We start from the raw sequence: 26467 nt of genomic DNA, 5'->3' as shown, positions 1-26467 counted from the left end.
TCCTGGAAATGTAAAAAGGAGATGACACCTTCCAATTGTGCTCTGGAGGACTAAACATAATCCTTTCCAACACAGTGCAGAAACAGTGGCAAGGATGTTTCCTTTAACTTGCACTAATGCTGTGTTTAACAAAAATTAAAATAAAAAATACTAGATTACTCTTTTGTAGAATAACCCTGATTTTCTGTTCAAGAGAAATGGATAGTACATTCAAGTGACTTTATTGCTTAGATTCTAAGATAGGAGAGGATTTTCGTGCCAAAGTAGTTCTTCGGTAGTAGTAAGTGAAGAAACAGACAAAACTTAACTTGTTGGAATAGTGCTATAATGCAGTGCAATTTAGTTTAAATTATTTGTAGCTTATAGCTGTTCTTCAGAGGTGGCTTTGTTTTTCAACAGCTGGAGTATTTCACATTTTCTCGAAGCTGTAGAAAGCTGTAAAGCTCTCTTGTGTAACTTTTTGTGGCCAGTCAGACCAATCCAACCAAGGCAACGTTTGCAGCTTCTGCAGCTTTTTTCCTTTCCACCTGCAGTACAGGTGTTATTGTTAGAACAAAGAGCTGTCAGAACATAAATCCAGAATTTGCATGCATCGTCTTGATCTGGCTCTGGTTTCTTATTTCCATTAAGATGGTCAAGAAGAATGTTTATTAGTTTTAAATTGTGAGCTTTCTTGATTCTTTGTATTTAAATAAGAAAGGCAAGACAGTCCTGACTACCTTTCCTTCTGTTGAAATAGACTGTGTGCAAAGTAAATCTTGCACGTCCTTCATGTATCCTGCATATATTGCAGCATTTGGCCGAAATGTAACAGAAGATCTTATTTCAAAAGTACACGGGTCAGTTAGTAATACAGTACGCTTGCACTGGAAGCCTCTAAAGCAAAGCAGTTACGGTGTTACTAGCTTCAGTTCGTTATCAGAGAAGTTTGCTGCATAAACTCCTGAAAAAGCATGCTGCAGGAGAAGACCAGCTGTCAGATGAGGGGTGGTAGAGGAACTGAACCCACATGTGTTCTTTATCCATCACAGATGCATTGGGCCTCGATCAAGTAATATCTCCCTAGTATATCAGAAATACTAGTATATAAAAATACTGACAGGAGCTTAGTGCTGCTGCAATTCATCACTGTTTAAAATGTTCTAGAATATTTGAGTTTTAATTATTGACTTGAAAATTCCTCGGGATTTTTTAAACGTGGAGTAGAATTGTCTTATGTAGTAAGTATAAAAACTTCATATGCGTGTGTGAAAGATTTATCAAGTTTGTAGAAATTATATATGGGTTTATAATTAGTTTCACTACAAACTTCTGACCTTTTTATTTCTGGTTAAATATGTAGGGAAACTCATGTAACATTGAAACACAACTGTGTAACCGCTGAAAATCAACTTCACTAAAAAACAAAGAAATTTCATATTCAGCTAAATTACAAATAATGTTGTCTGAGTTCTGGAACCTAACTGGAGAATGTGATTTTTCCAAGAAGTTGTAAATGCTTTTGTACAGCAACCTGACCAGTGTGCTGACTCCTTTTCATGGTACAGGCTACGGCCACAATTTTGTCTTTCCCTGAAGGATCTGAGGCCTCCCACATGTGGGATGCATCTACTGGGTCCTGGCACTTCTCCATAAAAAGTGTGCTTGTCCTGAGGATAGAATTTCAGGTATGTAAGACTGAAGCGCTGGGAGTCAGGACGTTTGCAGATGTCAGATGTTTCCAGAAGAAACAGCTGTGCAGGGACTAGCAGAGGCAAGCAGTCGTGGGGCTGGGGGAGGTTTGTGTGAGGAAGAACACTTTAATTGAAGACAGGTTTAGCAAAAACAACAATTACAGTGTAAATGCCCATTATATTTAAGACAATGCACAGAGAAATGAATTAGACCATAATAACTGCTTGGCTGGGCAACTGAAATTCTTAATGTTTGGCATTGTATTGCTTACCTGAGAGCCTGCAGCGTTGTCCTGTGTTGCAGCCTTTGCACAAATAACTGAGCTGATCATTGATTTTTATTTATTTTTATTTTTATTTTTATTTTTTGCAAGGAAGTACACTGCATATTCATTTACTTTTCCTTAAGGGCCATCGAAGATTGTTTCAGAACTGGGTTTGAGATTTTGAGCAGAAGGTTTGAAAATCTGCCAGGCCCATGTGCTAGTAGTGCTCTGTTTTGCGACTGAATTGCATTGTTACCAGCTTTTTATTCAGAACATGTTTGTGTACTGTTAATGTATTTTTTTCCATTTATATAATAACAGTAGTTCAGCAAATGATAAGGAGGCTCTGGCAACTTTATTTACTGTTTCTTTGTAGATCTACCATCTCCCTGTGATTAAATGTGGTCAGTCGTGTTCAGGGTTGATCCCTTGGGTACAATGATGCGTCTGTGGTACCCTCAGGGGCATCTGAGCTATTTGAAGGGGGGATTGTGGATCCTATCAGGTAGGATTGCACATCAGGGGTCCATAAGATATATAAGATATATATATCAGGGGTCTTGTAAGATATACAGGCTGGCATTCCTATTGACTTTCAATTTTGCATGATTCAGGTCAGCAATCATCAGTATATAGCAGGTCTCAGTGTAGGGTAAAGCTATGTTAGATACCTTTTCTCCTCCTGGTTACAGGAGCAGTCTTATGGGTGGTAATGTGAAACACTGGACAGGCTGACTTATGCTACTGCTGTAGCTAGAGGCAGGAACCAGGCAGAACTCAGTGGTGACAGCAGCATGGTGGGGTCGTGAAAACCACAGTAGTTCATAGCGTGAAGGACAAAATAGCAGGAATAAGCCACCAACAAAAATGTCAGGCAAACCCATTTTCCTGAGTATACTTTTCCTGGCAAGCTTTTCAGACTCCACCACTGCTGAGTTATTTTGGTACAGCAACTCTTTCCTAACCTTCTTTTCTGGGGTGGCCAGGACCTTTAAATTTGTTAGTCAACCAGCTGCAGCCCCAAGAGAGAGGTTTTATAATTACTGCTTGCCAGCTCTTTCTTTGCTAGCTGGGAAGTGTCTGTCTTGTTAACATTCACCTCTCTGCATTTGGGCTTTTTCCACTCCAAAGAGGAGAGCTCTTGCATTAATGACTTAGGAAAAGGCAACATTGTGAGCTCTGGGAACTTAAGAAGACATAAGTTATGAGACAAATGTAATGGTTTGTTCTTTTTTATTTGCCTTCGTGTTTTGGAAGGTTTAAGGCTCCCTTTTTCAGGAGTTTGTAACACTGAGGGCAGAAACTTCTGGGATTTGTTTGGTTTTGTTTGCAGTATTTTTTTTTCCATATGTTGTCATGAATCATGTCAGGATATGATTCTGATTTATTTACTTTTTTTTACTAAAACAGTGCTAGTGCTCAAAGTGAACTTTACCATTTATACATCTATGTGCCAGGTTCGACAGTGACAACTGTCAGGTACGACAACAGGAACTAAACACTTCCACTCAATTTTTTGTGAATTTCCACATTGATTTTGAGAGCACAATTTGCTCCTGCCTGTTTTGTGTGAGCTATGTGTGTTTATATATATATGGTTTTTAATGGTTAGAAGGGTGTAGTGGATCAGCTTTACATTAATAAACTCACTTTGAAATGAAGAAAAAGTAGATCAAACATATTATAAGCTCCGTTTAACTTAGTACCTGTGTGTGCGAGCAACCCTATGCTCTCTACAGCTTTGGCTCTTTGCTTTACAGGCAGTTCTGTGTTCCTCAGATCTGTGCCATATTCCAAAATTTTCTGAAGGTGAAAAGGATCACGTTCTGTCTGATAAGTCTCATTTTGTGTAGGAGGGAAAGGGTAATCAGTGAAAGCTTGGAGTCTGTTTTTGTTAACCTTCCTTGGTAAGCATCTTGAATGACACACAGTTGTTTTGCTCTGAACTTAAACTAGACGTAGCTAGAAATGTAGGGTGCTAGTGTTTGCTTGAAAGTAAGCTCATCTAACTAAGCAATGGTTCAGAATGCAGTACCTGTGGTCTGATGACTTCATTGCTTTTCCCTTAGCAAAATTGTGTTCTGCTCTGTGATGCAAAAACTATAACCAAGCAAGCTTTTTGGTAGGTGTTATATATTGTAGGAGCTTTTGTGTGATATGGGAATATAAGAATACTCCAGATTTCTTTCTAAACAGTATGCTTCTTGCTGATGCTCTGGGATGGGAGCAGGGGTGTGCACATTTGGAAAAATTGAAGAAGGAACATTGAGAGGACGCAGTCTTCACCTTGATTCCAAAATACCATTTTAGTTTAAAACTTGCTTTTATTTAATGTGCTTTGGTTCACCTCAGAGGTACAACTAAGCAGTCACTTTCACTGTTGTTTCATCCCCCTATTTTTCCTACCTTTCTGGTTTGTCTCTCTTTCATTTTCTAAAATAGTTTGCTGCTTACCTTCCCTCGGCCAGCAGAAAAATGAAAATGCACCACTTGTGCATACTAAAACATGAGCCAGTATTGCACCATTTCTCCCACTGCTCAAGAAGATGCAGTTCTGTCTGCCCTCATACAGGTATCTTTGCTATGTGTATTGTTCACTTGCTCTAATTTTTATTGTTTTGTCAGATCTTAATGTTCTTCCAAGAACTAACATTGATATGTTATAAAACAAAGTATTTCTACACTGTAGGAAACCTAGCAGTTGACTTTGTATAATTTAGCTCAACTTTTTTTTGTATTATAAAATCTTGTGGTTATCAGGCTTGAAAAAACAAGTATTCCCTATAGGTCTTTTCCCTTACTATAAGAAAGAAACTTTGGGTTTGCCCCAAATCCAGTTCCAAACAGGTAGTTACTACTGAGCTACCTACAAGGGTGGGAAGTGATTTCCATGATAGTTTGATGGTTATATGAGCTTCACAATGAAGAGGTTGCTGGTAGAATGAGGGACTATACATATGGAATGATGTGCTTAGTACTTAAAAAATAATCTTTATTATAACTTAAATGTGATAGGAAATAAGGTGAGTACAAATGCCACAAAACTAAAGGCAAAAAAAAGAAAAAGTCAGTACAAAAGAACACCTTGGAAGAATTCAGCTGATGGGACAAGTGTGGTACAAAACCCAGAACATGGTTATTTCACCTTCTGTATAAAGAGTCTATATCCCTCAGTAAACAAGCAAGCATTTTGAACTGTACAAAATGTACTTTTTTAATTAAAGGAAGAATATATATATTTATAAATATACAGATATGTACATTGTTGTAACATTCACAGTTTAAAAAAAAACAACAACAACAACAACAAAACCCAAAACAAACTCTGCCTGCCAACGTGTTTGGCGCACAAGGCTTCCTTTTGATGTGAATTGTTTGCAATCTTTTCTATGTAGTCTATGCAAATTTGGATACTTTAATTGACATCTAAATAGCATTTCATGCATAATGAACACAGTACAGGAACACTCTTCTGTTAAATCCTATTTACCTCCTCTGTTATCTTAAGGCTTATAATTAACAGCTTGAAGCACTGTCTTTCTTTCTTGCAGTGAAGGGAGCAAATGCATTCAGTTCACACTGTTTATTACTGCCTCCAAGGTCCACTTTAGTTTGTTCCAGTTCTTTATATTGAAATCGCTCTATAGAAGCTATCCTCCACTAATTAGAGTGTATGAAATCCAATCCTGCTTGTAACTTGCAGGACAGAATGGCTGTGGGGACTTGTGCAATTAGCTGTACTCACTACTTCTTGGAATAAATAAATGCATTTTACCTTTTCATTTAGTTTTTCAAAACCTATGTGGTTGTTTGATCCCCCTCACAAATCTCTGGATTAATAATGGTTCATTGCTGGAGGGCAAGAGAAAAGAAATAAAAGACCAGTAGGGGCATTTAGAATGAGTCACTAAAGTGACACCTTCAGGAGTTTACATCACACTGTTTCTGGAGGCAAAACTTAAAAAAACTTGCTCTATATTTCAGGACTGAGACAGCAAAGTGGTGTGGGCCACTGGAGTGTTGCTGTGGACACTATGAGGCAGTATACGCTTGGCTCGGAGTTGCAGAGAAAGCTGCTTTGTAGTTCTGCGCAGGTAGCCTCCTACTAGTCCATTTCAGATATATATCATGTCTCAAGCTTTCACAACAACTTCAAGAAAGTAAATATAATACCCAATAAAATATATGAAGATGCCAGATTCTAAAAACCCACAGAAGTTTGCTGAATAACTGCAATTACGTTACTACAAATCAGTCAAGAAAGTATGGTTCCTCAGCATCCAACTGTTCCATCATAAGCTGCGAAGAGGAGCCACTAGGAACTCTTCAGCTGGATTTTAGATTTTGCTTTTCCTCAAAGATGTGAATTGCTACATTTTGGGACATTCTCACAGAATTCTTCAAAGTATTCCTTCTACTTCACATGCTTAATTACAGCTCCATCCTACTTTCACGACTGTTAAAGTTAGGCAGGTTCTTTTCCACCTAAAAACCTGTAGTAGCTTCAGTTCCACGTCGACTTCCAACTTTGACAAATTCCCGGGGGAATTTGTCCAGCTGTTCGTATGCCAGTCTCCCATCTTCACCTGAACAAAAAATGTTAAAGTATAATAGCATGCTATATCATTGCCATGCAGCATTTAAACTACTGGATTCTCTGCTGTTAGAAAAGACTGACCTGCCAGTAACTGCTTTCCCTTCTTAAAATTTCTTATATTGTTGAAGGCAACTTCAGAAATTAATTGGAAAAATTAAGCGTGGTTCTCAAGGTGTTACTTAAGGGTTACTTGGAAAAAACAATGTTCAAATTACTCCTTAATTTACTCTTCTAGTTTGCTGATTTTATTCAGAGCAAAACAGAAGCAGCTGTGGCTTGTATGATTAGATGGCAGTATCTGTAAACTTGTTTTACTAAATGACCTACAGTGCTCAGCTGCAGCTGCAATGTGCTTGAGGCGGATGTTGTTTATCTGCTTCTAATTTAGACAATATAAAGTTTATCCTCTTCTCGCTTCCTGGCACTTTAAAGAAGTGACTCTAACCACATCTCCATATGAGACGCAGGACACAGATGCTGCTCTTCTACATTAGCACGGCATTTCTTGGTTAGCAATCACTGCATCACTGCTGCTTGTGGAACTAACAGAACATCGAACACAATCACAGTAGCTATGTGATTTCTAGGATGAACGTGAAAGGAGGCCGTGGTATACCTCAGAGAGACATCAATTAGGATATAAGCAGGTATAAAAACAGGCCAGTCACTCTCTTTCCTTGTACAGTTTTCCTTAATAAATGCATTGTACGGAATATTTATGTTTGTTTTTCAAACTAACTACGAAGTATTTCTTTTGTCAACTTCTCCTTTGCTATTTTTCCTTTTCTACTTCCTCCTCCAGAGCCAGACAGCTCAATTTCTTTCCTTTTGGTTCATTTTAATGATTTCCAGAATGAACAATTTATAAGGACATACATTTAAAACTTGTTTAAGTTTCTAGGTAACACATTTTTTTCATTTCAGAATCTCACACTTGTGTCTTGCAGGCATCTTACATGCTGCTCAGTCAGAAAAAGAAAACGAAGTACTGCTCTAAAGCAGGCAACTCACCAAGTGAGAGCAGGGTTTCAGATGCAACTTTTCTGATGTCTTCATTGTCAGACTGGCAGAGCGTGACCAGCATTTTAATACTCTCAGTAGCCTGGAAATTGGAAAGAGAACCATATTAATACTGCATGTTACACTGTGTTTCAGTTTCAGAACGTTGCATAGAAGATCATCCTCTGCGTTTCCTTTCCCACTCTCTATGCAAATGCCATCTTGCATCCCTGGGCTCATCCTGAAAGGGTTCACCAGGCACTGGTACAAACCACATTTCATGACAGCATCCCTACCCCGCTGCCCTCACCCTCTTCATATAGGGTGAGGTCTCTCGCTCTACCAGCTTCAGCCAGGAAATTGTGTAAGGTAAACTGCTGGAGCACCAAGCTGTGAGTGTTCACCTTTTTGCAACACCAACATGGGAACCTCCATGCTTCAGGCCTCGTACCTAGAGGAGGGCCTTGCTGGGAACATGGGGAATGCAGTTTTCAGAGGTTCCCCTGAGTATGGGCATCTAGGAGAAGGCATATTTTCTACTATCAGTGCAGTCTCTCTAAATTTTCTACCCTATGCTCTACAACCATAAGTATCACTGACCAGCCACACCTGACACTTTTGGCTGGGTGAGAGGCTATGGGACAAGGCCATAAATGTGCCAAGGTACAAGTATGGCAGTGGGAAGAACGGGAGACTGGCAACAAGGGAATGTTTCACACTGAGCATGTCAAGCCTGGAGGTCTGAAAAGCCTGTTCTCACCAGCATAACTGCATCTATAGCAACATTTTGGCTGTCCAACCAAGTCACTTAAGTATTTCTGTAGGCTCCTCACTGACACCGGTGCTGACCAACATTTCCACATTTTTGCCTTGCCTCTGCTATTTGGGGAAGAAAGCAAGGAATGATCCTGTTCTGCTCTGCGACAAAAATGTTAGGCCTTTGGAGAGCGCAGCTGTCATGGTGTCTCTAGACATGTTATTTAATATGACAGGAATAGCACTGAGTGAAAGGGAAGGGCAGGTGGCTTGCCACGTGGAAGAAGCTCTGAGCTACAGAGTCAGTATCTGTGTAAGATCTGTTGATCCAAGGGCCATAGGTGGGCTCTGCGATGCTCCTGATTGAGACTTATCTACCACAGCCATTAGATCTCATCACCCTGTATTGAGCTTGACTAAGGGCAAGTCTGCACTGACTGCATAGTGGTGACTGCGCCTTTATACTGAAGTTAATGATGGAGCCAAGCAGCACAGAGTGTGCTGTGATCTGCAAAACCTCTTGGAGATGCGGGCTGGCACCTTGCGTGGTCATTCTGTTTGAGTTCCACGCTGAGGATGAGACTGCAACTGGGTTAGCTCATCTACATGGGTGGTAGTCACCTACCAGTTGTAGCCTTCACATGTAATATCTTCTAGGAAGGCTTTAGCTTTTTTTCTGAAGATCCCAGAAGATGGAGGTCTGTTCCCTCAGTAATATTTTTTGCAGTAATTGCCATTCTCACTGTTCAGGATGCATTGAGACACACTGCTCGAGTTATATCTCTTTGGCTCCCATTTCCACCACTGACTCTTGGTCTGCATTCTCCCGAGAGACCAAAAAGCACCACTGCACCCTGTATGCAGCAGAGGTGTAATGCCCCTTATCATCGTCTCCAAGAGACTCCTGATAGCATCTTGTTCAAGGAAAAACAGTTTTTCATATATGCTCAATATTGGATTATGTATTGGACAGTATCAGTTCTGGCGGTTGCTATTGCAATTTCTATTTTGTCGTTTGCACCTCTCAGTTGTCCTTTTGTTAAAGTAACACCAAGTGCCACAACCGAATCCCTTGTTTCTTACCTTGAGGTATCTTAGAGCCAGGCAAGCTGCCTTCTGCAGCTGGAGGTTGGGCTGGGTTAGGGCTTCACAGTAATAAATCAAGGCCTGGAAACAGATAAAGAAGAGTAGCCATGAAAATGTCTGTGGCTGCGTGGCATTGCCACCCTGATGGACAGAGAGGGCTTGCTTCCCTTCTCCTGACGGTGTGCAGGTGGGACCGAGGCACAGCCCTGGCTGCAGGCAAGGTGATGGGTAACTCCTTACAGCAGCTCCAGGCCAGGCCACTCGTTACAGCTCCTTGGGAGTGTGTTGTCTCGGGCCAGTTTTTCATGAGTAAACATTCACATTTGTGAGAAGCACAGTCTGGCACCACTGGGGGCCTTTCTACATGAGTCAGTGAAGAGCAAGTGGGACCAGAGGTCTGAACAGCACAGGAGCTGACCCTTGAGTAGGTCTTTCTAACGTAGGGGTAGTGAAGAACAGGATGGGATGGACTCCCAAGGGACTGAAAGGAATGATTACAAGGTTGGCAAGAGCTGCTAGACCACTTTACTCCTTGGCCCTAAAAATTACTAACTATTGCTGAGCAAAAAAAAAGTGTGAGCAGCTGAACTTGGTGGCTGTTGGGTGCATAATGCCTTCATATAAGGCACTTTGTGGTCTTTCCCGTAGGTAGTGAACCAGCTATCAACTACATACATCCGTTCCAGGAGAAGGTTGTTCTTCCCTGACATGCTGCCTCCATGAAGCTGGGGAGCAGGAAGGGTGGCATGAGATACCAAGAGGTTGCAAAAATGGAAAATAAAGTGGGAGGGCAAGCAAAGATTGGTCTGGAGTGACAGAGAAGAGCAGCAAAGAGTGAGCTTCTTTATTCTCCTCCCTCTGCCTTCCTTCTGCCACCTTGCCTCTTCCAACTGCCCTTCCTGTCGCTCTCTCCTGACAAGGAACAAGAGGATAGTAGAGAAAGGTCTGCCATGAACAGGTAGAAATCAACCCCTAATTCCTTCTTATTCCTTTTCTCCCATCTCTTTAATTTCTGTGTTTAATCTTGCCCTGCTTGTTGCCTTCAGTATCTGTGGTAGACCCCAGTCTTAGTTGGAAGATCCCATAGATGCCAGATTCCTTTGGAAAACAAACAAACAAACAAACAAACGAAAAACACCCTGAAGCCTATTTCTTTGTGCATTGATGATGCTGGAGCCTCGCCATGAAGCCAAGTCTGAGACAGGACAGCAGAAATGTTGAAGTGTGGAAGACAGATGGAGACTGCAACATTTGCTAAGTATGTGCACAATTTTGGTTTGGTACCTGTTTAGTATAATGACAGGTAGAAGCAGACTGGCATAATGACAGAAATAAACCTGCCTATTTGCAGAAGAATTAGGTGGAAAATCCCTCTGGATCAGTTTAAATCAGGCTTGGAGCAATTATTTTATACATGTAGACATTTGAGACACACAGGGAGAAAAAAAGTCATGATTATACTGGTCCCTTGTGTGATCGGTGATTTTCTGCCACTTACCTTCTCCCTGAAGTGCTTGTTTTCTGCAGTAGCTGTCAAAAGTGACGCCACAGTCTCACTGACTTCATTTTTATTTTCATTGAGAAGTAAAGCCAAAGCTCTCAGAACTTCTTGCTGTGGTGGGAGGTTATTGGAATTTATTTTGGCCACGTTTTGATGCAGTTTTCCATCCTTCACGGACTGCAGCATCTGAACCACAGAGGCTAGAAGTGCAAGAGGAAGGTCTTTGTTACTATTTTTATCCTTTCAGTATTTCAGATTGTTCCTTTCCCCACCATCAGTCCTCAATTTTTACTACACACACAAAGGACAGATGAAAAATCCCCATTTGAGCATTGCAGCATTGTGGTGTGTCTGCACAGGGAACTGTCTGTGCTTTAGGTTGGGATGGTTTCACAGACATTCTTAAGGAGGGTATGAGTAGATGGGCTAGATGGGATGCTGTGGCACTTAAATCCTCACCAGAACAAGGGAAACCCAGTATCCTAGCTAATGTATTGACTTCCAGGGCATCTTTGTGAGAGTTTTTCCTAGGAGATTGATGTCTCCCACCAAAAGCCAGGGCTAATGTGTTTCAGGAGTGAGCTGAAGTGCCTTTTTCCTTCCAGGCTTTTGAGCAAAAGCTCTCCCGTGTGCCCAAATAAAAGGGAAAACTAGGCAAGGTTCCTCAAACTGCCTCTCAACTCGAAAAGAAGAAAACCTGGCTTGCCAGGAATTGCACTCTAGCATGCTCTGTGGAGAGTTTGCTTCCCTCTTTAGATCTTGGAGGCAGAGCCTGCCATCAACTGAGGTGCTGTGATCCCTTGGCTCCCGAGAAGAACTCAGCACTTCAGAAAACATCTCCACAAAGGATGATGAAAGACTGAAACTCCATCAATGCTGTGGGCACAGAAAACTTCCTAGGCCTTGGGCCTGGCCCAGCACCGTCAGCTGTTTCCTAAAAGGTAACTCTTCCAGTATAGTTTTTTTCTCATTCAAATTTGGAAACAGAAGTGACGGAGGGTGTATCTGCATCAGCACCTTCCCTTTGATATGTACAAGTGTTCAGGTGCAGTCAGACTTAGCAACCAAGGCACTTCCTTGCCCCCTTTCCTCCTTCTTTCCTAAAATAACCCTCAGGCCTGAACTATTTTGTGCTGAGCACAGGAAGATGTCAATGTATTTATTCCCCGTTAGACGCTATATTTTGTATACTCTACCTTCTTTTGCAAGCTGCAGCAAATAGCTTCCAAGATCATTAACACTGTGGCTTGCAAAATAGTTGTAATACTGAAAGACGGTGATGATCTCTGAGGACATGGTGGAGTAGAGGACAGGCTCCGTCCGGTCCAGGATCTGAGACACCAGGATGCGGAAAACTACAGGCAGCCACCGACAAAAGGACGGGTTAGTGAGAACAAAGCTGCTGGCATTCCTGCCTGAGTGTGTAGCATGCAGAAAGCTAGTCTCAGACACCGTCCTGGAGAGCAACAGGGAGGAAACCACTGCCCTGGGTGGGCACGTGCCCACCTCTGAGCAAGTTACCCCTGTTCCAGCCCAGGGAACGCTGGTCAACGTAGCTGGAGCTCGAGATGTGGTACATCCCACCCCAAACAGCAACCTATGTTCAGGTAGACATACTTCAATGCATATAAATTTCATCCCAGTAAACTGTAACAGGGCACAGACATTACACAGATAGGATTAAGTAAGAGGATTCCTACGTCATGGTATCACTTACAAATCTATATTTGGGAATATGCTTTCCAATTACCTGATAAACCTTAAAACGATGTTTTCTTTTCACCTTTTTCTCCTATTCTGATCTGATTATTTCAGGCCTAAACTGTTTCAAGAATCATTGAATTAGTTTTCAAATGGGATCTTGGAGCCATGCCCAAACAGACCTCAAGGGGTTGGAAAACAAAGCACTGACAGCTGAGTAAAGCCCAGTACGCAACTGTTCTCCATTTTGATGACAGATAGCATTTTTTTTTTTTCAGCAGCAGGTGGTACCTGTTTCTGCAAGCCCTGGACATTCCTCATTCACAGTGGTGGCAAAATTAATATCCAGCTGCTTCATCATCTTGTCTGCAGATGTGTGATACACTCCTGAAGGACCAGTACATTTCATCCAGAAAGCCAGGAGGGACAGCTTCTTGTGGAACTCTGGGATTGCTGCAGAAGACAAAAGGAACGATGAAACAAAGCTGTGCCGGGAGCACTGCCTTCCTAAATAGAAAAGGTGATAGGAGTGGAGGAAATCCACCCCATCCCACTGATGGATGGTAGGTCACCCTGTGTCTTTACCTTCACAGAGTGTGGTCACATGCTGACCCCAAATTTGTCATGCGTTGTTTCCATTTCCCGCAGGAAGATGCGAGAAAATGCGCTCCTAATCCAGTTCTGGGCACTGATGTCTCATCCTTTTAAATACCATGAAATACTAGGGGAAATACTGGGAATACAAATGGTCTGCATGAGGCTGGCCCTTGTCCTAGCGTTGGGTAACCTTGTCCTCTGTGGCCTTGGGTAAGTCACTCAATTTTACCTTAATTTTCTGATGAAGTAAACACACCATGGTATATTTACCCATCCTGCCAGAGTACTCATGAGGGTGAATAACTACGTGTTTGCCAGACTCTTCCAAGGTATTAAAATAAATGCAACAACAACAAAAATATCTAAATAGTTCTCCACGGAGATGGCTAAAAATAGTCTTTGGGATAAACTGTTTGAGGAATGGTATTATGCCTTTGATGGAACAAGGCAGATCCAATCTTTCATCATGAAAGAGAGGTGGAGGTCAAATTTGGGTGGCAGAGGTGGCAGCACCCCCACCCCACTGCAGCAATTACCCCTGCACATCACGCAGGATAAGGATGCCTTATCACCTGTTTATTTCTGGATAGCAGTGCTTAAGACAGAATAAGGCCCCTGATCAACTTCGGTGACTGCTGCTTCCGTTTGTAACTGTGAGATGTCCCTTGCTGTGGTGGCATTTCCCACAGTCACAGCGAGCTCTGTGCAGCAATTATTTCAGCAGGCACACATGCCCAAACAAAGCCTTTCCAGAGGAAATCCCCTGACTCGTCTCTTACCATCAGTAAGGGAGGTAATGTTTCCCAAGTTCTCGGTGCTGATGTCTGCAATGTTCTCCATCACGAGGATCTGCCTAGACAGCTTATCCAGGAGGTCTCTTGCCACAAATGGTGTTTTGCTGGAGAACACAATTTGCTGATGGAGACAAGCGGGAAAGGAAGAACAGGAGTCATTGAAACCTCAGAACAAAACCTCCAAAAGCTGCTAGCTGCTACCTGAAGAAACGCAAAGGCAAATTCATTGCCTGGAATCATAGGATCTCCTTAACTTCAAATGTTTCTCGTTTCTGTGATATTTTATGGTCCTGGTTGATATGCATTGTTACCTCTACTTTTAATGTCTATGTCCAGATCCAGACACCTGGGTACCCATTTGCATAATTTCTGATTTATACACTCTAGTAAGCTAAAGGAATCCATCATCATAAAGCTTAAAGCCAGACAAGAGTATTAGTTTGATTTTCACATAGCATAGGCCATAGACTTCCAGGACGTACCTGCCTGGAGGCAAACCACAAGTTGCTCTTTTTCTGCTCTGTTTCAGCTCTGATCACTTACCCGGCTGCCTGTATTTGCTTGGTGCTTTCCCCTGGACAATACTGCTTGCTGCTGACATCTGCATTTTCTTCAGCAGTCCACTTCACTATCATTCATACTGAATCTGGACAGAGCTCAAGCCTGCCTCCCCCAGCTGCATATTTACAGTGTACTCTTGTATTTAAGCCAAAACCGCCCTTTTTCTCATGCTTGTGAGTCAGCAGAGTGTCCAGCTCAGCACTAAGGGTACTGGAATCAGGATGGCTCTGTATTGCTTCAGTGGGCCTTTGAAAAAAAAGCTAATTATATCTAAGGTTGAAGAGCCAAATAATTGTAAAGGGAAGTTGCAATACGTTTTGATTCAGCAGCAAAACCCTGATGCCCTCACTTGCTAGAGCGGCTTGCTGGAGTTTTAAGATCGCATTTATCGTGCTTAGGTTCTGAAAAACCCTGCTAAAAGGCTGTGGTAGTTAGTCTTGAGTACGAATGGATGATTTTGATCTCCCAGAGAGACTGCTATGTGCTACCTTTGCTGTGGTTTAGACTCTGTGGATGATTTAAAGCAGAGATTCTCCCCCTTGCATTGCAGAAAGGGTTTTGCTTTTGAGCACCACAGCACTGCCTGGGGCTGGATCAGCCAGTGGGGCCACGGGCTCCTGGTTTACCACTGAAGATCTGAGCTGCCTGAACCAGGGAGCGACCTCCCGGCCAGGAGCATCTCCTGGCGAAGCCAGCAGAGGTTCCTCACCCAGAGCAGTGCCTGCCCCTGCCATCTGCTGATCTGCACCGGCGGCACCAGCTGCATGCCCCGTGGTTTGCTCGTCAGTTCTGCTCCGAGCTCTGAGCCCGGGACCGAAACGACAGGAGCTGTTGCGGTACCTGGATGAGCTGCGTGCAATACTGCAGGTGCTTAACTATGGTAATGTCGAGGCTGTCGCTCCCCGTGGTGAGTGGCAGAGGGCTGCCGGCAACGCTGGTGCCGACACCCGTGTCCTCGGTGAGCGCTTCGCTGAGGTGGCCCCTGGCTTCGGGGTGCTCCGGCCTGTAACTGCGGAGGGAGGAGGAGGTCAGTGGGGGCCGGCGGCCGCCGCGGCAGACAGACACACGCTCACGCAGCGAGACGGGCAACGAGCACGGGAGAAGAGCCGAAAGCAGCGCTCTGGGACCACACAGCCCTCGGAAAGCCAGGAACCTGATGATGAAGACATCATGTCACACGTGAGCAGTGGTGCCCGGGTGCAGAGCGGCCGTGCGCTCGGTGGGGACAGGCCTCTTCCACGGTGCCCTGGCTCGTTTGCCTTGAGCAACGCCAAGCAAGCCTCTTTAACCTGCGGCTGCTGTCGCATGTTGGTGCAGACCCCAGGAGAAAACACCCATCTGCTGATAAATCGTCTCCCCCACTGGCCAGGACGAAGCAGCATTACAGCTTGTGCCACCTCAAGCACTGAGCTGTTGAGAGCAGATCGAGGCTATCGGTATCTTCCTGGTGCCAAATTTAAGACTCATTGCAGAAGGAAAAGAAAACCACTGCTGGAGTAAGAGACATGATGTTTTCATAGGCCGTTTTAGGCACACTGTGTACAGCTTCGTTTGCCAGTAGTTTCTGTAAGAGGGTAAAGCTATTCTCACTGTGTTTTAAATCATTATTTCCAACTTTGTCTTGTACAAATGATCCTCCCTGTTTAAATGCAAAGCCCAAGGTCAGTCCCCAGACTGCAAGCGTGCTTGGCTGCAAGTTCAGAAGTGTCAGCACTTGTGATCTTTGCACTGAGTCACACACGCATCTAAAAATGGAAGCAGGAATCCACGCTGTCTGGGGATCAGCCTGAGGGGAAAAATGGGATTTTAACTTCTACTTTAAGATTTTAGTTAGCTTCCAAGTTAGCTTATTAGTAACTTAAATTTCTTCTGCTTAAGTTGAACTTATGCTGAAGCACCTGGTTAAAGCCAGATCTTAAATCCATGCAGACTGAACTGAGCTCAGAGTGCCAGTGTAGCAAGCAACACAATTTTCCAAGTTTTTCGTCCCACCAAGTCTTAGTCTGGAGGGAGACAGCACAGCGAGATGGATGGGAACTGAATGGTCATTGCTTGTTTGTACTCCAAATCGCTTTGAACAGGCCATGATAAGATGTGAGAAGTATAACTCCCTTGTTAGAAAGCATGGGATTTTAGGGAACCAAGTTAGAATTTTCTTTTTTTCTATGTCTAGTGCCACACGTGTGCCTGTTGGGCTTTGTGTCAGTGCCGAGGATGCAAACATGCTTTTAGGATTTAATGATTGAAACACAGCATCTTACGGTCACACGACAATGGCAAACCACGACACAAAACAACATAGCTCTTTTTTTTTTTTTCTTTTTTTCTTTTTCCCTCAGAAAGACCAGAAGTGATGAAAGAAGGGCAGGTAACACGCAGGGCCATGGACAGAGTACCAGTCATCACTCTTACATTCCAAAGGAAACCTACACCATGCTGCTTAAATCTGGCCCTGTGTTATTGTTATTGACAAGCTTAATCCACTGCAAAGACTCATTCGGCTAGAGAGAAAAGACAAAGGGAGGGGGGGAAAAACCACAGAGGAATTAGTAATTACATCCAAGGAAAACCAGGTCCAAACCTATGTCAAGGAAGAGGCTCTGCCAGTATTGATGTCAGATTAATTTAATTTACCCATCTGTTTGCGGGGAGTGGGGGCAGATTGTGCATATTTGAACAGGAAGAAAATTATCCTGGAAGCTAAAGATTTGGTACACAGCAGCCACAGGAAACCCTCTGACCCTATAAACTCCTCAAGGATTAGTCGGTCTTCCTTGAATAACGTGTGCACCGGGATCCCCTGTTAGTGACAAAGAGCTAGGGTATCAGTTTGGCTTAAGCATAGCTGGCACTTACTACAAACTTACCTATTCTTCTCAATCTCAGTGTCTGAAAATACTGAGTCTGCACCTCCTCCACCATTACAAACCTCCTCACCACCACCATCCTCATCATCAAAGTCAGAGGTGTTCAGGAAATCAAAGCTTTCTAAAGCACTTTCAACTGTTAGACTTAAACTGGAGGACCTGCTTCGGGTTACTGCTGGCTTGCACTGCAAAGGCAGAACGAACCAATGAAAACCCCAGATATTAGCTACTACTGAAAGAAAAAAATAAATAAATGATAAAGCTTAAAACTTTAAAATTCTTCATTTTATTTTTAAAACTTCATTTTATTGGGTATTTCACTTCAAACCTTCATATTCATAGCAAATACAATCAAAGCTTGAGAACTGGAAAACCCTTCCCTTCCTCCACCCCTCCCCATCCTACCCCTTCTCTTCCCCAAAGGAGAACCCTCAAAGGCAAGATTTGGTGTGTTTTATAGAAACAAGGAGTACATCTTGAGTCCAAGTGACACGGCTTTCAGCATCCTCCAGAAGGAGACACGGTAATTAATGCATTGGAAGGTGAAAAGGAAAGGCACATTCCATAATTTCTGTTACATGTACAGGAGCTGAGTTATATGTATATATCCAATGGCACTATTGAATTTACTTCAGATGCAACTCCAATGGAGCTTATCCACGAATTAATTTGGTCCCATATCTGCAGATGGATGAGAGGACTTTTGTGGCCATTGAAGCCACGTGGCTTATCAAGGAAAAGCCAATCACGCATCAGATGCCTAGGTGACAGGAAAAGGCAGTATTATAACCTGTGAATCAACAGCACCTAGAGAGGGGGGAAGCCATCCTATCTCACTGCTGGGAAGAAACGTGACTGCAGCCTTGCTGGTGCTGTGGGAAGTATCAAAGGTCCAGGTCCCATGTGGTGATTCATCCAGACTGCCCATAGGCTTGCTTCCAGGTCACCTCGCAAGAGAAGATGACGAGTCAGTAACTTGAGGGCTCACCCCATCATCGGTTTGTGCAGTGACTTTTTACACCTTGAGCCCCACGCGACTGTCTGACCAGAAACAGCCAGGAGCCAGCGGTGCAGTTCCAGAGCTGCGTCTTCCAGTCCTGAGCAAGAACCAGGACTTTGCTTTGTCTCATAAAAAAAAAAATCATGTTGGCCTCCAAGTTCAGGCTCAGCTCCTCCAGGCTTGGAGTCTTTTTTCTAATTTGTATGCACACATTGTATGCTAGCATTTACAATGCTTGATGCCTTAAACTGACCGTACAGTCTTTAACTGATCAAACATACTCCACGGCACCTCCGTAGGTGTTGTATCCCACCTGCCCTGCAGCATGGATGGCTTCAGCTACTGTTTATTTTAGGGCTGGTAATGCAGCTTCTTCAGACAAGAGCAAACAGCAATATGTGGGCTTCTCGTTTTCTGTGCCCATCTGACAGGGCCAAGAGGGCTTTCTTCAGCTGCCGCTGGATTCCAGCTCCACCTTTTGGCATGGGGAGCCCAGCGCAGCCGCTGGGGGTGCTGAGTGTCGGTCTGCAAGCTGGTCAATAGGCCACATGCGGACAGAAAGCAGATCTGGAAGAAGTGGCCATCTCTGGTGTGCAGGATTTCTGTCTGCACACGTCCGTCCTCTCTCTCCCCCCATCCCATGTCTGTCCCTTTGTAGCTTCTGATAAAAGGAATGTGAATGAACAGTCTCTGTTGTCCCTCTGCTGTTTGGACAGCTGACCTCTTTTGTACAAGCTGCAGAGCGGTCGTGATGTTAAAAAATAATAGCAATGGTAGCTTTGCCTGCTTGAACTTACTGGGGATATAGTGCAAGGATCAGGGGCTGCAGGCTTTTGTCAAAAAAAATAAACACTTAATCTGGGGAAATACCATACAGCTGCAAACACTGATGGAAACAAAAATGTTAACAAAGTGTTTTTCTTTTTTTAAAAAAAAGATAAATGCCTTCCTTTCTCTTCAGCCATGTTTTTAAATGATGAGGTTAAAATGACTAGCAGACCAACTTGCATATGAATATGAAGCATTTGAAATGATTATTTCCTATATAATACTCTCTGCACAGTACTGCGTCGTGAGTTATTATTCATGGGGGAGATATGAGTCACAGTGATTGGCAGTAAACATTATCAACACACATGCAAAACCCTCTACTTCTTCAACATATTCTCGTATAAAGACAGGATGTCTCTCACTTTAAAAATGGATGGGAAAAAAAGGAAAAGGCTTGCAAAAAAGCCTAGGCAAGGTAGGAATGGCAACGTTCAGTGAGACTTGTACGTCTAAATCAGTTTGGCAATTTAGAAAATTCAGCTTCTACAGTTACAAGGCCTGATCCTCAGTTGGTGTAGTTTTGCACAGCCCTACATAAGTTCGGGGTAGTATGTCAAACTACACCCACCAAGGATGTGACCCGTAGATTTTAAAGGCAGAAGATTGGCTACAATCTGATCTCCAGTGTGGTACAAGGAACAGGTTCTCAAGTGGTTTCTGCAGAGAAGGGAATAATTTAATTAATCCTCTGCCATTGTGCCTTTTTCTCGTTCCCCCAGGTTTCCAGTAAAGTAAAAAATCCATTGCTTGAGGATACAAGGCTATGGTCAGCACATTGCAGACACGAGTTTAAAAATACAACACTGTGAAGGGATGCTCCAAGAGGAGCAAATCTATTGCTACTGAGGTATTTTACTGGTCTCCAAAACGTCTACTTTGTTGTTTGCGAGGAACGGGAGGAGATTCTACCCCGCTCAGATTTTCTTTAGGGTAGTATTTTCTGAAAACGTACTCACTTTTAGGATGTCATCCAGATGCATCACTTCCTGATCCAGGTCCTGAAACTCTTTATACTGCTCTTTATGTGGCTCAAGAGCTAAGAGAAGCCCTTGCAAGGCTTCTTCAATGCTTCCATCCAGATAAGACTTGTATCCTTCTGATTCCCCACTAATGGATCCCTCACACGGCAGCCTCTCCAGGGTCATGGGCACCTCTACAGACGTGAGCCTTTTTACCAGCTGCTTTGTGATGTTGCCCTCATAGGTATCCAGCTCCACCGGCTTTAGCTCTGAACCTTCATCCGTCTCCTGCAGGAGGGACACCGGGACGTTTGTCTCTATAAAGACATGATCGCTCCCAGCGTCGGAGGTTTTTCGGCAAACTTCAGAAGCTGCCCTGGGGACGGCCTTGTTCTCCATCACTGCTGCCTCTCCCTGGGACGGCCGGTCCTTAGGCTCAGGGACAGAGTCTCTGCGGGAGTCACTGCTGCTGCAGTCCAGGCTTGAGCTCTTGGAGGAAGACTTGAGAGCTCGGCGCTGGGTGGGGGTGGCGGCGATATCGGGGCTGGAGCTGACGTGAGCAGAAGAGGACCCTGGTGAGCTGGCAGGGGGTACGTGGTCTTCATAAGGCAGGTCGCCAAAAGTGAAAGAAAGAGGCCGCTTCTCAGTGGTTGCCGTGCCATTTTCAAAGACGTCATCTGGCAAGTTTGACTGAAAAGATAATTGAGAAAGAGAAAATGTGTTTTTGTGTCTAACTGGAAAGAAAGAAAATATACTATGTTTCCAGGAGGGACAAATGCAAGGAAAAAGATTTGAGAAGCATTCAAGACTTGAGAGATGGAAAAAAAACATTTCAAATCCAGCTTGTGCTTACATCTGTCACAACCCCTGACCTCAGCAGGAGTTCTGCTGGGCAGCTTGGATTCATCATCATGTTGGGGGCAGGGTAAGCCAAGAGCTTGGTAAGTGTGTCCCAGAACACAGCCTCCAGCACCACTGCTCTTAGCAGATTGACTCTGACGGCAGTTCTGGGGCACTGCCCTATTTCCTACAGGACAGCTCTCCTTGCTGGGGTTGCACTTAAGCTACCTTGGATGCATTTTCATACCTGTTACAGATTTCTGCTGTATTTATTTTCTGATAGCAATCCCAGAATGTAAAACAGGCTGCTCCAAAAGTTCTTCCAGTGTCATGGCATTTTAATGGTGATACTGCTGTGCTGTTTCTTTATGTTGAAAGTATGTTCTGCACGTGGCATGGATATCTCTACTAGCTGTTGAACATGGGCCACAGAAAAGTCATGTTCAACATCAGTTTCTTCTGAAAGGGAACAGAAGAAATCGTGTGGTGATGTATTCACCAGGACACTGATCACTTAGGAGACAAAAAAACTGGCTGAGCTATGGGGAAAACCCACTGCAGGTGTCACAACCTGCCTATCTGACCTACAAATTTTGCTTTAATGAAGTATTGCCTCATGTTAAACTCTTACTGCACATTGGAGAGAGTTATAACATTTCTGCTGTCTTCTTCCCTGTCATCAGGTTTGAACCATCTCAGAGCTGTAGTACAAATCCTTCTATTATTTTATGCAATTTTTAGAACAGAGAAAAGGCAAAAAGCAGTAAGGATCGAAAATACGAGAACCTATCTGGAGCCAGAATGTAATAAATCAACGCCTGAAATTTCACACTGATGGGTTCTGAAACAACTTTTAGCCTTCACTACGTGGCAAACTCACACAAAAGCACAGCACAGATGAACAGCAACTTCTATTTTGCTGACAATTTGCTGGAAGGAAATATAGGCATTCACATGTTGGCAAAGGACACAAGGTTAAAACATCCAAAACTTGCATCATTTTCTTAGCAGCTTTTTTTCCCTAAACATACTGATACTCAAAGGTTCATTTCTTCTTTCCCCCCACATGGGTATGCTTTCAGCCTCTCCTTTGCTGCTGAAAGTCACGTTACTCAGCAAATGTCTAACATCAATTTGTATGGCAGGACATTTTTAAAAATACCATGTTGGCTTGTACTACTGCCCTGCTCTCCTCCCCCAGATGGTTGGCTTCTGACCATTATCCCTGTAGACACCACGAGGAACTTGATTTAATGCGAGCAGCATGGGCTCACAGTCATGTTCTCCCCTTCCGTCAGTCAGCAAAATAAGAGGGTTGCAACAGAGAGCAACACACGAAGCATGCGTGGAAACGGAGATGCCACACAAGGACTGAAAGAGTCCTTCAACAAACAGAAACCAGGACTCACATATAGCTCTAGCCCTGCCTTTGGGCTTAGTCTGAGCGATGGCAGGTCACTAAAAGAGCGACTGCGCCGAAGCTTGTCAAAGAAAGTGTCTTGCAGAGCATCTAAGATTGCCAACTTTGGCCTGTCTTGCAGGGGATGCAGCCATTTCTTCAGCAGTTAAAAGCAACAGGGTGTGAGGAAGGGCAAGTTAATTGAATGCTTTGTAGCAGAGTACTGAAATTACAGGCATGGGACGTAACACTTGTAAAATTCATATCTCTACAGATGGCCTATTCAGCTTAATACACAGACCTGATTAAGCATTCAGAGTTTGATTCATGCAAAATGCAAGAGCACCTTACAAATCTCTTTGGTACAAAGGCAAATTTTACCATGGCATACATTAAAAATAATAGTGCTGTAATGGTTGTTTAACTACCGTTACAAAATGAACACGCATTTTATAAAGATTACCCAAGTATTATAGCAGTCAGACAAGAAGTATAGGTGTGCTGTAGTTGGCCATACAGCGCCTCAAGGATGCCAGGATCATGGTCACCTTCTTTTAGGATTAGCAGCTAGAATTGCATTGCGCTTGCTTTATAAGTATTTGAAAGAGTAGCCTGCTGAAGCCAGGGGAAAAAGTGTAGACATGTAAAGCAATGAAGCTTTTGCAGTGTTTGAACTGCTCTAGGGTTTCTCATTACATAAACATGAAGCTAAGCAGGGCTTACAAAGAATGAGTGGTCCTTGAAGGTTGGCGTTTCTGGAGTGCCTTGGCTGTACATGGACATTCTTCTCTGGAGAGCAGATGCCTTGCTCACATTTCCTGTGGAGGGGGTCAAGTCTTCTACATCGAAGGGGCTGCAGACACACAGGCAGGAAAAATAAAATTGTTAGGCTAAATGAGAAGGAATTTCAGGTCCATGGAAAGAATTTTTTTGAAAAGGTCGTTTATTAGCACATCAAAACCCAGAGTTAGCATGCTTTTTTTTTTTTTTTTCAACTGAAGTGTTTAAAAGAAAATGTTGTTAATTAGACAGCAGGCTCAGAAGTGTGGTTTTCATTTCTGATAAAAGCATTTTACTCCCAGAAATCATTTGTGTAGCATTGTCTCATATAATTCTTCTCACATGAAGAGTATTCTTGGATCTGAGTTGTCAAGCGTCATACATGATAATGAGAGAGGTGTTCTACTGTTAACAGAGCTGTTGCATTATAAAGGAAACCAGTTGCTGTTATTGCTGGCTTCATGTTTATTGCATTACAAGGAACAGCCTACATGACTGTAAAAGTTAAACGCTTCTTTAGAAGCAACAGTCACCTGTTTCATTAAAAGGCACTTAAAATGGGGTTTGAATCCTAGCACTGTCATCTTACCCATGCCTACCAATGCAGGTGGACAATGCCAAGAGATTTCCCACCACCCTCAGGCCATGTATGAAGCCCACAAAAGCCAGCTTTTAAACTACAGTTCCTTCTACAAGGAGAGAAGAGACCACATAGACCTTTTCTGTTCAGTTGATTATTTTTTTTGTTATTTTTTTTAAACAAACAACAGCTTCTTCACCCAGAAACCACCCAACCTCTTCTACTTACTACCAGGTGATTTCAAGGTTCAGCTTTATTGTGCCAAGGTCGTTAATGTCTACTGCAACCACCTGAGGTCGAGCTGCAAACAGGTCTTTTGTTTCACAGGTAACACTTCCCACTAGGATGTGAGTAGCAAGTCCTTTCACTTCTGTGACCTGTAAGAGAGAAGAACAGGATATTTAGGATTATACAAGGTGTTGTAACCCTTAATTACAAGGCAATATTTTTGTTTTTCCTGGTCAGGATACCTTGCTCAAAGGTTTCTAAGATATGAATGTTTGTTGCCTCTTTGGGGAAAAAATATTTTTATTTTTTTTAATAAATGTATAGCTGTGTATGATTATGCTTACAAAATACAGGTATATTTATTTATTTATTATGAGTGTCAAAAGAGAACAACCACGCTGGGTCAGACCAAGTGTTATCCAGCTTTGTATTTGGTAATTTGCAGTGAGCAAAAGCAGAACTTAAGGAAAGACTAATAACAGGCACGGTGTACTTGGTGTTTTTCCATCTAATACTTTCCCAGCAATAGACAATTTTCTTGTCGGGGTATCTCCTGAGGTAGCTTGCCTACTGAGTAACTCCCAAGGGAGCTCTTGTCTAGTTGTTGCCTGTAACTCTGAACCTATGCAGTTGTTTGTATCTACAATGGTCTTTAGTGATGACTTCTACAAATCTATTAGTAGGGAACTACTTCTATATATGCTTTTATGGTAAGAGTAGAGCACAGTACTATTCAAACTTGCATGTGTATATATCTATCCCTGCCTGAAAATTCAGAGGGATGATCATATGTCTAGCTCCTATACAAACAAATCTTTGGCTATTTACTTGAAAGTCAGTTCCTGAACTTTCATCATGAGAGCATTTGCAGAGAGCCCATAAAGGAGTGAGAATTTACATGTTAACCTTAACGGTACTGGGACTCTCGTTTATAGCTCTTGTGCTACAGGAAATTGTTCTCACCAAGCCTTCCACCTTAAATCTGTATTGTTAAATTTAGGAGAGTGACTCACCATGTGCTACAGCTTGACTTTCTATGCAAATCTGCTGTCTGGCACATTCAGGATTATTTTGTTGGTGTTTTGAAACTGCGCTTTTTTTTTTTTTAATGAGGTTTTTGTAGTGCTTAAGTTGAACGTTTCCTTTGACTTTCAAGACACTCCTTAGGCTTCACCTGCTTAAGCAGGGACACATGGACTAATTATTAGCAGCAGTTCTTAGACAGGAATCAGGGAATGAGCATCTCTGGATTGAAGGTATGTTGGTAAAAAAGCAGATGAGCACGTGGATTTTTCAACCAGAAGAGAACTCTAGGGAGGTCTGAGGCAGTAAGGGAACAGAGCAGTAGTAGAAAAACTTTTGTCTAGGAGGAAAAGTCACTGCTGGGTTGTGAGGGTTGTTCTTTCCCTATGGGACAGGGCATGGAGCCGGAGGCAAGTGGAGGCTGTAGGCACTAAGAAATTCTGGGAACTGCTGTGTTCTAGGAAGCTGCAAAAAATATCAGGTGCACAAGTTTGTGTAGTGCTCCCGTTTGTGCAGGGTGGTGGGATTGTACCTCATGACTATTCTAGTTTATGCCCAACTGACCCCTAGGTGCATTTGAACTAGAGACCTCTGTTTTTCTCCAGATTAACAGATGCTGCTCTCTTATCTGAGCAGTATTAACAAATTAATCAGCAGTGGACTTTCTTGTTTTTTTATTGTTGTTTTGCTGAATGCTGTTAGCAAACTGGTTACTAATTTTCCCTTGCTTTGGTGCAGATAACTAAGAGCTGCTGGAAAGTGATGTGAGGCAAGGGCTGTGTTGGTAAAGCCACCAGTCTAGGGAGGCAACCTCTCCCACAGGGCTCCCAAACTGATTAGTCTTGTAGCACCTAAGATCAGGCAGTCCTATACCATTTCATTCTAGTAGGTGTGTTGGAAATACTAATGATGATGCATTTCCAAAAAGTTTAATGATTTGCTTCTGTATTTTTGATGATCGTGCATGTAAAGGCAGCCTCTTGGCTTTTGCCTTGCTTGCAGGCAAAGGAGTTAGCATGCGTACCTTAATGGAGATCAGCCCTACAATGAGAGGGAGGAAAACCATTTCTTCTCCATCCCAGCTTTGCTTGCCGTTCACCTCTATTTTGCCTTTCAGTTTCCATTGCTGGCGACCGTAACGCATGAAAATCTGAGAAAGAAAAGTCCATCTTGAGAAATCTACTCTCTTGATGCACGAGTATCAGAAACAGAATTGAGGAGAGGGTCTGAAATAGGTTGGAAGAGTTAGTGCTGTAGGTGCTGCCCTTCTGCTTCCCATCAAGCCAGGAGGAAAAGGTCCATGCATGCACAACACTGGGGACAAATGAATTGATGATTGAGACAGCTGTGAAGTGCAGGTAGGGGGGATCTGTAATCAAGCTGCTGCAAATTCTTTGCAGGTGCAGCTCTGTTCTGGACAGAGCTGGAG

At 43.1% G+C, this 26467-nt stretch overlaps 1 protein-coding gene across 9 annotated transcripts in view; it reads right to left on the bottom strand.

Moving 5' to 3' along the window:
• Positions 1-4903: 4903 nt before the first annotated feature.
• The window catches only part of RIPOR2 (RHO family interacting cell polarization regulator 2), a 62034-nt gene continuing 40470 nt past the window's right edge, over positions 4904-26467 (bottom strand). Inside the window, exons 10-22 of one of the 9 annotated variants that reach the window (XM_050709340.1) lie at positions 26063-26188; positions 24016-24164; positions 23151-23280; positions 20186-20878; positions 17399-17583; positions 15372-15540; positions 13956-14091; positions 12871-13032; positions 12075-12233; positions 10876-11078; positions 9375-9458; positions 7548-7638; positions 4904-6525 (exon numbers count right to left, since the gene is read on the bottom strand). In XM_050709340.1, the coding sequence (XP_050565297.1) occupies positions 6425-6525; positions 7548-7638; positions 9375-9458; positions 10876-11078; positions 12075-12233; positions 12871-13032; positions 13956-14091; positions 15372-15540; positions 17399-17583; positions 20186-20878; positions 23151-23280; positions 24016-24164; positions 26063-26188 (2388 nt within the window). In that variant the 3' untranslated portion in view covers positions 4904-6424. Of the gene's footprint in view, positions 6526-7547; positions 7639-9374; positions 9459-10875; positions 11079-12074; positions 12234-12870; positions 13033-13955; positions 14092-15371; positions 15541-16863; positions 17033-17398; positions 17584-17662; positions 19887-20185; positions 20879-23150; positions 23281-24015; positions 24165-26062; positions 26189-26467 lie in introns of those variants that run through there. The other 8 variants (XM_050709345.1, XM_050709341.1, XM_050709343.1 and 5 more) reach the window with 8 other exon arrangements.

This window comes from Cygnus atratus, chromosome 2, assembly GCF_013377495.2.
Source record: "Cygnus atratus isolate AKBS03 ecotype Queensland, Australia chromosome 2, CAtr_DNAZoo_HiC_assembly, whole genome shotgun sequence".
NCBI lineage: Eukaryota > Metazoa > Chordata > Aves > Anseriformes > Anatidae > Cygnus > Cygnus atratus.
This window is presented reverse-complemented; position numbering and strand designations above follow the sequence as displayed.